The sequence below is a fragment of the Balaenoptera borealis genome (genome assembly GCF_965194805.1).
Source record: "Balaenoptera borealis genome assembly, chromosome: 2".
Classification (NCBI taxonomy): domain Eukaryota; kingdom Metazoa; phylum Chordata; class Mammalia; order Artiodactyla; family Balaenopteridae; genus Balaenoptera; species Balaenoptera borealis.
In genome coordinates this window covers 168,265,532-168,279,005 of record NC_138867.1, presented here as the reverse complement: position 1 = coordinate 168,279,005, position 13,474 = coordinate 168,265,532, and the positions used below count along the sequence as shown (strand labels likewise).

The window sequence follows — 13,474 nt, the reverse complement described above, 5'->3', positions numbered from 1 at the left end:
TAAATAGACATTTCTCCAAAGAAGGCATACAGATCGCCAAGAGGCACATGAAAAGATGTTCAACATTGCTAATTATTAGAGAAATGCAAATCAAAACTACAATGAGTTATCACCTCACACAGTCAGAATGGCCATCATCAAAAATCTACAAACAATAAATGCTGGAGAAGGTATGGAGAGAAGGGAACCCTCCTACACTGTTGGTGGGAATGTATATTGGTACAGCCACTGTGGAGAACAGTATGGAGGGTCCTTAAAAAACTAAATAGTAAAAAAAAAAAAAAAAAAAACAAAAAACTAAATAGTTACCATATGATCACGCAATCCCACTCCTGCACCTAAATCTGGAAAAGATGAAAACTCTAATTTGAAAAGATACCTGCACCCCAATGTTCATAACAGCACTGTTTACAATAGCCAAGATATGGAAGCAACCTAAATATCCATCAACATGTGAATAGATAAGATATGGTATATATATAACAATGGAATATTAGTCATCCATAAAAAGAATGAAATAATGCCATTTGCAGCAACATGGATGGACCTAGAGATTATCATATAAGTGAAGTAAGTCAGACAGAGAAAGACAAATATCATGTGGTATTATTTACATGTGGAATCTAAAAAAAATGATAGAAATGAACTTATTTACAAAACAGAAATAGACCCACAGACACAGAAAACAAACTTAAGGTTGCCAAAGGGAAAAGGCGGGGAGGCATAAATTAGGAGTTTGAGATTAACAGATACATACTACTATATATAAAATAGATAAACTGCAAGGACCTACTGTATAGCATAGGGAACTATATTTAATATCTTGTAATAACCTATAATGGAAAAGAATCTGAAAAAGAATATATATATATATATACACATATATATCTGAATCATTTTGCTGTATACCTGAAACTAACACAGTATTGCAAATCCAGTATGCTTCAATAAAAAATAAAAATAAAAAATATGTTCTGGGCTTCCCTGGTCATGCAGTGGTTGAGAATCTGCCTGCCAATGCAGGGGACACAGGTTCGAGCCCTGGTCTGGGAAGATCCCACATGCCGCGGAGCGACTAGGCCCGTGAGCCACAACTGCTGAGCCTGCGCGTCTGGAGCCTGTGCTCCGCAACAAGAGAGGCCATGATAGTGAGAGGCCCACGCACCGCGATGAAGAGTGGCCCCCACTTGCCGCAACTAGAGAAAGCCCTCACACAGAAACGAAGACCCAACACAGCCAAAAATAAATGAATAAATAAATTAATTAAAAAAAAAAAAGGATAGAGCCAAAACTTAAAAAAAAAATGTTCTAACTAATAATAGTTGTAGGCCATAAGAATAATAGACAACAATAAATTGTATTTCTGTACACTAGCAACAAATAATCCAAAATGCAATTACGAAAATAACTCAATTTACCACAGTATCAAAAAGAACAAAATACTTAGAAGCAAACAAACTTATGGTTAACAAAGGGGATAGTGGGGTGTGGGGGAGAGATAAATTGTAATAAATTATAACGGAAAAGAACCTGCAAAAGAATATATATTGCTCTACACCTGAAACTAACACAACATTGTAAATCAACTATACTTCAATTTTTAAAAATTGAGCCCTTATCTTATATCATATACAATAATTAATTTAAAATGGATTAAAAACCTAAACATAAGACCTTAAGCTAATAAAGTCCCAGAAGAGAACGTAGGAGAAAAGCTTATGAAATTGGATTTGGCAATGATTTTTTTTGGATATGACACCACAAGTAAAGGCAAAGCAAATATAGACAAATGGTCTACACCGAACTTAAAAAGTGTGCATCAAAGGGCATAATCAGCAGAGTTAGAAGGCACCCTATAGAATGGGAGAAAATATTTGCAAATCATATATGTGATGAGTTAATACCCAGAGTATACAAAGAACTCTTATAACTCAACAAAAAGAAACAACCTGATTTTAAAAATCAGCAAAGAGTTAAATAGACATTTCTCTAAAGTTGGTATACCAATGGCCAACAAGCACATGAAAAGATGCTCATTAGAGAAATGCAAATCAAAAACAATGAGATACCACCTCGCACCCATTAGGATGCTTGCTATCAAAAAGCAGAAAATAAGTGTTGGCAATGGAATAGCTTCAGCTCAATAAAGGAAGGAAATTCTGACATATGCTACAACGTGGATGAATCTTGAGGACATGCTCAGTGGAAGAAGCTGGTCACGAAAGAACAAATGCTTTATGATTCCAAGAACAAATGCTGTATGATTCCACTTATATGATCCTATAGCAGTCAAATTCATAGAGACAGAAAGTAGAATGAGGATTGCAGGATTGGGGGAAGGGAAGTGGAGAGTCATTAATAAATACAGTCTTAGTTTTACAAGATGAAAAGATATGGATGTTGGTGATGGCTGCACACAAGATGAATGTATCTCATACCACTGAAATGTACACTAAAAATGGTTAAGATGGTAAGCTTTATGTTATGTGTATTTTGCCACAATAAAAAATCTAAAAAAGTAAAGAGGCAAACCACAGAATTGGAAAAAATATTTGCAAATCACATAAAGGATTAACATTCAGAATATAAAAACAATGCCTAAAACTCTACAACAGAAAGCAACCAAATAAAAAATGGGCAAGGGGTTTGAATAAACATTTCTCCAAAGAAATGGCCAATAAACACATGAAGAGATGTTTAACATCACTAATAATTAGGGAAACGTAAATCCAAACACAAGACTACACTTACATTAGAATGGCTATTATAAAAAATCAGAAAACAAGTGTTTTCAAAGTTGTGGAGAAGTTGGACCCCTTGTACATTGCTGTTGAGAATGTAAAATGGTGCACCTGCTGTGAAAACAGTATGGCAGTTCCTCAAAAAATTAAATATAGAATTACCATATGATCCAGCAATTCTACTTCTGGGTATATACACAAAAGAATTGAAAGCAGGACTCAGATATTTGCACACAAATGTGCATAGTAGCATTATTCACATTAGCCAAAAGGTAGAAACAACCCAAATGCCCAATGACAGATGAATGGACAAACAAAATGTAGTGTATACATCTGATGGAATATTATTCACTCTTAAAAGGAATTAAATTCTGGTACAGATTACAACACGGAAGAACCCTGAAAACATTATGCTAAGTGAAATGTCAGACACAAAATGACAAATATTGTGTCATTCCGCTTATATGAGTTTCTTGGAGTAGCAAATTCATAGAGACAGAAAGTGGAATGGTGGGTTCCAGGGACTAGGGAAGGAGGGAATAAGAGTTATTGTTTATTGTTATTGTTTAATGGGTAAAGAGTTTCAGTTTGGGAAGGTGAAAAAGTTCTGGTGATGAGTAGTGGTGATGGTGGTACAACAATGTAAATTGAACTTAATGCCACTGAAATAACTGTACACTTTTAAATGGTCTAAATGCTAATTTTTATGTTATGTGTATTTACCACAATAAAAAAAGAAAAAAAGTTTAAAACACAACAATAAGTGGAAACTTTAGTCATGGAGAGCTTACCAAGACATCATAAAAGTCTGACCACCTAAAACCATGTTTAAACATTGGTTGAACCTTCTAGATGTGTGTTCTCTTTGATTCTCTGTAAATATTATTGTGATCATGCCTGAAAAACAAATTCTTTCACATTAGCAGTGTTGATGAACTGCACTCACAGTGGAAGAACATGGGACTTACCAAGATCAACAAATTCATCAAAACAACCTGCTGTGCCCACCCTTCTGGCCCTCTCACTGTGTGTTGTCACTTTCACTTCTGCTATTTCAGTTCATGATTAGAATGTCCTTTTTCTCATAAACTGCTTCGACTCTTCTGTTGTCATTTCCATTCTCTCTCAACTGGTTCTCATGACTGTTATCCTTATTTCCTTCATGATTTTGACTACCAGAGTCTTTAGTTTGCATTTGGATGTAATAAGAGAAGTTTTGTCTCTGAAGTCTTTTTTTTTCTGGTTTGCATTTTTGGCTTCTTTTTCTCTTGATTATTGTTTGACTAGGTTACTCCCTGCCTGTCATTATTTGCATTTTAATATGATCAATAATACTGAAAAAATGTACAAATTAATTTGATATTAAGGCCTCCACAAGAGCAATTCAAGATGCATTTTAAGTTGCCACTTTGTTCTAGTGAGTGGTGGTCTCTGATGCACGGACATATGTGTGTAGGAGTTGTGTCATTGGAGCACTTACTTTTCCAGGCAGTTTGGCTGCATCTGCAGCCATAGTGTGTTGTTTTTTTCACCAGGAACCAGCAAAACTTTGCCAAGGCAGACCAGGAAGAGGAACTAAGGCATGAAGGTCATCTGGGATGCATGAAGCACTCAGCTTCAATGGCCACTTCGCCACTGTGTACTTTAAGTTTTCTGGCCAACTGACACAGGGATTTGAGTAAGTTGTATTTCCTGAACTTCCATTCAAACAGGAGATGTTTGGTATGTTTACTACTGCACATGCTGCGTTATCAGCTATATTCCTGACAGCAGAGAGCTTCCATCCTGAGCTGTGTGGTAAGAACTAAACTCTCGCTTGCAGACGAGCTTGTGCCTCTGTGCCGCGCAGTGCAGGGCCTGAGTGTGCCTGGTAGCATTGCTGCACCCAAATGGCTAGCAATTACTCACCTCTTCACAGAAGGATGTATACCATGTAAATAAGTGCAATGTGGGAAGATGTATCACGCACTGACTCTCCCTTAGCTGGATCCCCAGTGGCCCTGGATGAGAATGAAGGAGAGGCAGGGAAAGACACCAAATGCAGTTAAAGTTTGTCTTAACCAACTGCTGTTAAAATACTCAAGTGTTGCAAACATCACAGATCACAATGATGGGAATGCATTGCTCTGGCCCCGAGTGCAGCTTCATCTCAGCTCCACGCCAAGGTGCCTCTTGTCACTCCAAGGCCCTGACGGTGCTTGGCACACAGCGGTGTTCAACAAATATCTTGTGACTGTTGCATGGAATGAATGTGGTTATGTTTTGACTATTAAAAGAATTGTAGTGTTCAATCATTCCAAAATTCCTGGAATAAAGTCTACTTGGTCAGGATGTATACTGTTTCTGGGACCAACTTTATATGGCCATGCCGAATTGCACTTTTGAAAACTTAAATACCTTCAGTGATTTAAAGTGACACATTTCCCATACACTGATTTTCCAACATGTACTTGGGCCCAGTTCTGAGTGTTTTATCCACTGGTGTGTATGCACAGACACAAATTGTCAAGTCTTTATGGCATGTTATAATTGCAGCATCTTTATGGGATATTTTAATTTCTGCTGGGTTAGTCCCCACCATAGCCTTCATATTTAGTTTTATTCCTGGGTTTTCTCACTTGTTTGTGTTTTGATTTAAACTTTGAAATCAATTTATCTAGCTCCAGAAAACACACACACATGCACATTTTGAATTGATCTGTTCAAGAATATAGGCTGTCTTATCATTCATCCAAATCTACTTTTTCTTTTGTATGTGTGATGTTTTGTTTTGGTTTTTGTTTTTTCCCCAGGAGTATATTAAAGATTTCCTCATATCTATTTTCACATTTCTTGTTAAGGTCATAGGTATCTTATCTCTTTCGCTGTTATTATAATTGGAGTCTTGTCTTCCATTATGTAACTTCTAACTGGAATATAGACTGATTTTGCCATGTTTTATCTAATGACTTTACCGAATTTTCTTACTATTTGTGGTAGTTTCATAGTTTTCTCTTCGGTGTTCCAGATATGCTCTCTTTTTTATAATAGGAGGTAGTTTAAAAGGCTCTTTTCCATTTCTCTGGATGATTCTCTCGTGCCGCTGTGGTGGCCAATCTTCCAATACGGTGTTAAGGAGCAGGGGATAGAGGAGCAACATTTCTGTGACCCTAACTTCAGCAGAAAGGCACTCAATGTTTCCTTACTAAGGAAAGTGTTAACTTTTAGGCTGAGGTATATATATCTTATTATCCATTGATTCCTTTTTTAAAAGTTGGAAATGGGTTTTGAATTTATTAAACACCTTTTCATTAATTTTATTCTCCTTAGAAAAGCAATTAGTATGGTGAATTATATCTATGGGTTTTCTACTACTTAATCATCTTTGCATTACTGGAATAAATCTTACATGATTATAATGTACTATTTAAAAAATAATGTTGAATTGTTTGTTAATCTTTCATCAGGATTTTTTTTTAATTGACAAGTTGGATTGTCTTAATTGTTTTCTGTGTGATCAGTTTTTGTCTTCACAACACTCTCTTCCCTTGTCTGTGTCTGGAACAACATGGACAGCATTGGGACAATCCTGTGGTTGAAGGCCTGATATGATTCCCAAGGAGGCCATCTCAGCTAAGGACTTTTACTAGGATGGAGAATTTTTTCTTAAATTTCCCCATTTCTTCTATGGAAACTGGTCTCTAGTCTTCTGTCTCTACTGAGGTTAGTTTTGGTAAATTAGTTATTTCCTAAAAAGTGATACTTTTCATTTTGAATTTATTTATATAGAGGTGTACAATATCTCTTATGATTTCTTAAATTTTCTGTGCTTAATTGTCATTTCTTGTTTTGTGTATTTTTGGTCTTATTATATCTTTTTTTGTGTGTGTGGCTGCGTTGGGTCTTCGTTGAGGTGCGTGGGCTTTTCACTGCAGTGGCTTCTCTTGTCATGGAGCACGGGCTCTAGGTGCGCGGGCTTCAGTAGTTGTGGAGTGCGGGCTCAGTAGTTGTGGTGCACGGGCTTAGTTGCTCCGCGGCATGTGGGATCTTCCCGGACCAGGGATCGAACCCGTGTCCCCTGCATTGGCAGGCGGATTCTTAACCAGTGCACCACCAGGGAAGTCCCCTCACATTATATCTTGATTGTACTCATGATTTCTTTTCCTATTTCTTGATTTTTTTTTTCAAAATCTATATTTCTAAAATGCTAGTTTTAGTGTTTTCTGATGTTTGGCTATTGATTTCTGCTTTTATCTTTTTTAGTTTCCTTTGTGTGCCTACTCTCAGCTGATGTTTTCTATTTTCCAAATTAGATGTTTGAATATTTAAAACTCTTTTATATTGATAGGTCTAAGTTTTTAAGATGACGACCTTCCCTTTGCCCTGGCTTTGGTCACACCCTGGATTCTATATCCAGACACCAGGGTTTGTATAGCTATCCTTTCTAGAGATGCTGCAGTTTGGTTTATCCTTCTCCTCTCACCCTTCTGCCTGCCATTCTGACAAGGCAGGGTCATGAACATACTCTGTGTGCATGAGGGAGCCTGCACTCTGGGTAGAAAGATGAACATAGGACTTCTGGGACACTTGCTTTGTAAATATTTAATATCTTACCAAATCTCAGGTGCCCAGAGCACTCAACCAATATGCTCTGCTCTCTCATGTACCCCCGCCCTTCTGTGATGAGACCAGCCTCTGCCTTCCTGGGTGTGGCCCTGGTCAGCCTCCTCTTGGACCTCGCATGTGGGCCTGGCTGATTGCCCTCACCGTGCTCAGATGTGTGAAGACTTGGGCTGGAGCTGGGTAGGAACAGAGGCATGCAGCCATGAAGAAGCTGGATGAGGGCTGTGGTCCTTACAACATTGACAGGACAGCCAGCGAGGTCACAAGGACATTGATGGCAGCCCCCGGAGCGGAGGAGAGGGTAGGGAGTGGCTGAAGAGGTAAGGGTGTGTTTTCTACGTGATAACGAATCCATTCTGAGAAGAAGGAGACTCGGGCATAAACTGCAGGATACATAGGGTATGTGCAACCATGCCCCCAGCTCACTACTCCAATTTGCATCCAGGTGTGGTTGAATTCACAGACAAGTGGGCCCCCAGAGTCACCCTGGAAAAAAGAGGAGTTTCTTGTGAACTGGGAGTTTGGGGCCTCCTGCATGAGGGTGGCCCAATGCCAACACTGTGGGATTGTGCCAGGATCCTACCACTCACACAGCCCCAGCTTGTCAGTGGGGAGGCCCTGCTGCAGGCAAGCAGTGTTCACTGCACTGTCCTGCTAGTAGAGGGTGGGTGCTATGGAGTGACAGACAGCAGGCATGGCCCCTGGGCAGACGTGGAGCCCTGGGCTGCTCTGGCCAGCACTGGGTCCACAGGGCCTGACTGAGGCCTGTGTTCCATTTGCACATAAGCTACCCTGTGGCCTCCCACTCAACCCATGGCTGCATGGAGATGTACTTCTGATCCCCACAGGAGCCAGGTGGTCTGGAACCACCTACCCAACTGGCAGAAGTGCCCCCGGCTTAAAGCAGATGGAAGATCTGAAATCCCTGGGCTTAGCCTCCTGCCCCCACAGTGGGTCGTACCTCACATGCAGTCTTCATGTCCCTGAGGTCCCCGGCACACAGCATGTCCGGCAGAATGTACGACGTGTGTCCATAGAGCAGCTGGCATAGGGGCAATGGGATCAGAGGCAGCTGCACCTCCTGCAGCTTGTCTGAAGTGTCTCCTGTCAGAAAGGAGTGCAGGCCCAGTGAATGGTCTTCTCACACCTGTTCCGCAGGGCACACCAAGCCCCAAGGCCTAGTGGGCTCACACTGGAGCGCCTTCTCTTGCTCCCACCCTCCACATGGCCCCTTTCTCTGCAATGGGGACTCAGGCTTTGGTCAATAAAGTTTAAATATGTGTCACATGACACTTCCTAAGAGAGATGTAAGAGCCAGGACTTGGTTCAGCCCATTACATTCCCATTGCCGTGGCTCAAGTGCAAACAGCTCCATCAGCTGAGTCCCTGGGTGAGAGTGAGCAGATGACACAGAGTGTGTGCAAGAAAGTAGCCTCCAATTTTTGTGGGTTGTCACTCCATGTGTCCTTGTCTCTGCCAATGGATATAGTAATTGCTCCCAGAAAACTTGCGCTTTCCTGACCAATGTGCAAGTGGGCCTGCTCTGCCTGGAAAGGAGCTGTTCTCACAGGTTAAAGACTCATCCAATTGGGTATCAAGTGGGGGCATATATTTGGGGATGGCATAGTCTGCGGTAGGTGGGGAATCAGTTTTAGAGCTAATGAATGTGTACCTCAAGGAAGAAAATGGGAAGCAGAATATCAGCAGTGTTTGCGGTTGCTGCTGTATTGGCAAGTTAATATCAGGAGAGGAGCCATGGAAGAATTAGCTGATTGCAAATAGGAATGCAGAGCAATAGAAGGAGTCAAAAAACTCAGGGTTGGGGATGCCGGAGAAGCAACACAGTAAAATGCAGTTAGGAAATACTTTTAACTACTAAAAGTCAGCTAAAAATCTACCTGAGGCCTTTCATTGTGCCCACAGTGGGGTGACTGGGAGTGAACTTCCCTCTACCATAAGCTAGCAGTAAACATGTCTACCCAGCAGGCAATTATTTCCCATTGGACCTGAGTCAGGGCAGGGCTGTGGCCCCTGAGAAAAGAGAACAGATGAGGCAAGGTCTACAAGGGCCCCATCATCCTGCCTGGGGCACACTCCAGGCTGTGGCATGAGGAGGAGCACAGGCAGCTGGAATCCGCAAAGGCAGATGCCAGAAGGAGGGTGCTCCAGAGAGAAGGACCCTAGAGGGAACACAGGGGGCCTCAGTGCCCCCAGTCTGCCATTGGACCCCGAGCCATGTGTGCAGAATGTACAATTGCACAGGAAGGGCAGAGTGGCCAGGTTAGACTTCACAGTTCCCAGAGTCAAGAGTCAAGAGTGGAGAGTCTTGTGGAGCAACCAAGACATTGAGTGAAAACAGTGTAGATGCAGGGTAAAATATCCCTGTCATGCTTACACACATGCCAAGGCCCAATGGAACCAGGTGGACAGAGGGCCAGAATGATGAGCTCTGCACAATTATTAGCACAGCACAAAGGAAGAGGTATATCACAGAAGTGAAAGGGAGAAGTCAGCTAGCTGTAGTTTCAATGAGTTCTTCAATTGTGGGCTAGTGTGCCAGTTCAGAATGATGAGAAATCAGACAAGAGGAGGATTGCACTCACTGGTAGGTCTTTCCCTTAGGTCTCCACTAGCAGCTCATGAAATATACTCGGGGTACGGCAGGGATCCACAGAGAGGGCACCTCAGTGCAGGTGTTCAGAAAATGACCACATACCACTGGGGACCTGTAAGAACACAGCTTCCTTCCCTACTCACATGTGGAGCAGAAGTCTTCTACTTGTTGTGTGTGTGTGGGGCCACCACATACTCCTGCCCTCAGGACCTGGTACAGGTGGACTATTCTGGAGGAAGAGTAGAAACAAGCCCGACATCCATGGAAAATCTGAGGTGCCAAGAGCCCACATCAGTAACATGAGAGGTCTGCTACCATGAGGGGAGGGTCTAGATCCTCTCAGAGCCATCACAGATACAAAGCAGAGGTTAGCTGCCCCAAAGGTAGAGTACTGGTGCACAGAGGTCCATTTCCAAATCTAAGACCCACAGCTCTGCCTGAGGCTGAGGCTGGATCAGGGGATCAAGTTTCCTCCTTCTCAATAGCAGCCTAGTAATGAATACCAAGAACAGCAATTTTCTTCTGGAGGGCAGGCAAAATGTGCTGTGGGTGTACAGAGATGTGAAGTGAAGGGTGAAGCAGGAACAGAGAAACACCCCAGGTCTCAGACAGAGCACAACATTGCAGCAGCCCACCATGGAGGGACCTGAGGCCTCTGGTGCTCTGAAGTCAGTAAAAGCAACAACAGAAGCCACAACCCAGCTCAAGTTCTCACTAGCCTGAATCAGCCCTGCCCCACCCTACTAATGCTTTGGCAGAAGAAGAGGAATGCCTATTTTGGGGTACAGAGACTTTAGTCTTAAATATTCTTCTATAATGTCTAACATTCAACCAAAAATTAAAAGATACACATATATACACACACACATGCACAGACACAAAGGTATGGGGAAGGCGGGAATAAAACACTGGACCGACTGTCAAGAGATAAAACATTGAACACAGTCAGGCCCAGAGATGACCAAAATGTTGAAAGTATATTTAAGGAACATTAAAATAACTATGATTAATATGTTGAAGAAATTATTAAGAAGTAAACAACAAGCATGAAAAAAATAAAGAATTTAAGCAGAGATATGGAAACTATAAAAAAAAAAAGGACCAATTGGAAATGCCAGAAATACACATTATCAGAGATTAAAAAATTACTTCAATGGGTGTATCAGCAGACTGGACACAAATGAGGAAAGAATCAATGAATGTGAAGATAGGTTAATAGCTATTACCCATGCTGAAACACAAAAGGAAAAGAGTGGGGAATAAAGCAAAACAGAGCACTTAAGAGCTGTGGGACAATAGCAGTATAACATATGTGGAATTATTCCCAGAAGAAGAGAGTACAGGGGATAAGAAATATGTGGAGATATAATGGCCAAGAAATTTCCAAAATTAAAGACTATAATAACCAGAGATTCAAGAAGTTCAGAGAACCCCAGGCCAGAATAAAACAATCAAACACATACACCTAGAAACATCATAGTCAATGGAATTCCCTGGTGGTCCAGTGGTTCGGACTCTGCCCTTCCACTGCAGGGGGCATGGATTCAATCCTTGGTCAGGGAAATAGGATCCTGCAGGCCGCATGGCTCAACGAAAGAAAGAAAGAAAGAAAGAAAGAAAGAAAGAAAGAAAGAAAGAAAGAAAAAGAAAGAAAGAAAGAAAGAAGGAATCATAGTCAAATGGCTGCAAAACAAAGTCAAGGAAAATCCTGAAGACAGGGAGGTGGGGAAATATTTCACACAGAGGATCACGAATAAGAGTTACAAGTTTCTCATCAAAAACTATGCAAGCCAGAATAAAATGAAGCAGCCTCTTGCAAAGCAAAATAAAACCAGAAAACCGTCTACCCAGAATTCTATATCTAGAATTATCTTTCAAAACTGAAGGTAAAATAAAGACTTCTTCAGACAAAGAGATCTGTAACTCTTATTCATTGCTGACAGTGTAAAATTGTACATACATTTCGGAAAATCCTTTGTAGTTTCTCAGAACTGCATAAATAAGTAAACACATTGTCATGTATGCCCCCAAGAGCAATGAAAGCACATATGTAGAGAGAGTTGTAAGAGAATATTCATAAGAGTTTTATTCACAATAGCCCCAAACTGAAGCAACCCAAATGTCAGTCAACAGAAGAATAGACAAATTAATTTTGGTATTTATGTGATTAAATATTCCTCAACAATAAACAAAAAGGAACTAATGACACATGCAAAACATGAATAAATCTTACAGACTATATTGAGCAAAAGAGTACTGTAATTACATTTATATAAAGTCCAAAAACATAAAACATTAATGGGGACAGAAATGAGAACAATACTTACCTTAGAAGAAAGAGTTTGGCTGCAAAGCAGTAAGAGAACTTTTTGAGATGGTGAAAATGTTAAATGTATTGATTTGAGAGTTTCATGAATGTTTATACAGAAAAAGAAACAATTCTAAAAGCTAAAAAAAAGACCACAGAAGCTCACTGAAGAACATTCAATAAAGAGTTGCGTGAGTGGGAAACGGTGTGGTCTTGTGAGCTGAGTGTCAGAGAGTTCTTTTGTTGTTGCTGGTAATTTTCAGAGGTTTGCTGGTGTGGAATAGGAGAAGAGGGAAATAAAGAAGAAATATGTATTGTATTGAAGTCAGAACCCATGTAATGTTATCTAAGCGACCTAAATAAAGATGGGGCTACTTTCTAGTTATTTTTGGTTTCTTGGCCTTGATTGAGAAACTGCAAAACTGCATTAGGTGGCCCTAGGGTTACTTGGACCACTTTTGATTTGTGCATCCTAGAGCATGTTCTTGCATTCTAGATGGTTCTCTCACTGAGTTCTGCTGAGGGAAGGCCATAACACTGTGGTTGTATCTTGAATGCAGGGTAAGTCAGGCCCAGGGTCTCATACAGGATGAAAAGATATATAAAGGCAGCTTCCAGTTAGAAGAGAATGGAACCTGCCACTCTTTTATTTAGGTCCAAGCTTCCCAATCTGTGGCCTTAGTTCCTGAGGGGTAGTGGATTCTATTCCCTGGAATCCATATATATACCATGATTGTCTGTGAGAGATTTGTGGAGAGGATCCTGGGAGATAGCCAAGCAGGAAACACTAGGAATCTGTCTCCCACCAGGACAACTGCACTGGCAGAATTTGTCTGATGTAAGTATTTTGGAACTCTAGAATCTGTTGAAGGCTTGGAGGGTAAATTGCAGTCACCTTTAGTCAATTTCAGCTCTTAGCACAGTAACGGCTACACACCCCCACCCCTGGGACAGGCGGCTGTACACATATTCCTGGAGAGCTTGCACACAGCATGTGAGAGCCAGGGTGAGCAAAGAAGACCCTGTCCTCTGTATATTGGGGATCTGTGCTTTGATTGCTGCTCTGATCACAGAGGTACACACAAAGAGGGAGGCAGCCATTGTTGTTGCACCTCTCCCAATTGTCACAAGCACCTCCTGCTCCAGCTGAAGTGACTTCTAGGGAATTTATGGGGCCATGGCCCTTTTCTCCCTTCATTTTTCACTTTT

General features: G+C 41.1%; 1 protein-coding gene across 1 annotated transcript in view; it reads right to left on the bottom strand.

The window, feature by feature from the left end:
- Window positions 1-7,574: 7,574 nt before the first annotated feature.
- PRSS38 (serine protease 38) overlaps window positions 7,575-13,474 on the bottom strand; it is a gene marked incomplete at its 3' end in the record, with an annotated part of 80,567 nt that continues 74,667 nt past the window's right edge. The window contains 2 exon segments of the mRNA XM_082379541.1: window positions 7,575-7,829; window positions 8,305-8,447. Of these exon segments, the coding sequence (XP_082235667.1) occupies window positions 7,575-7,829; window positions 8,305-8,447 (398 nt within the window).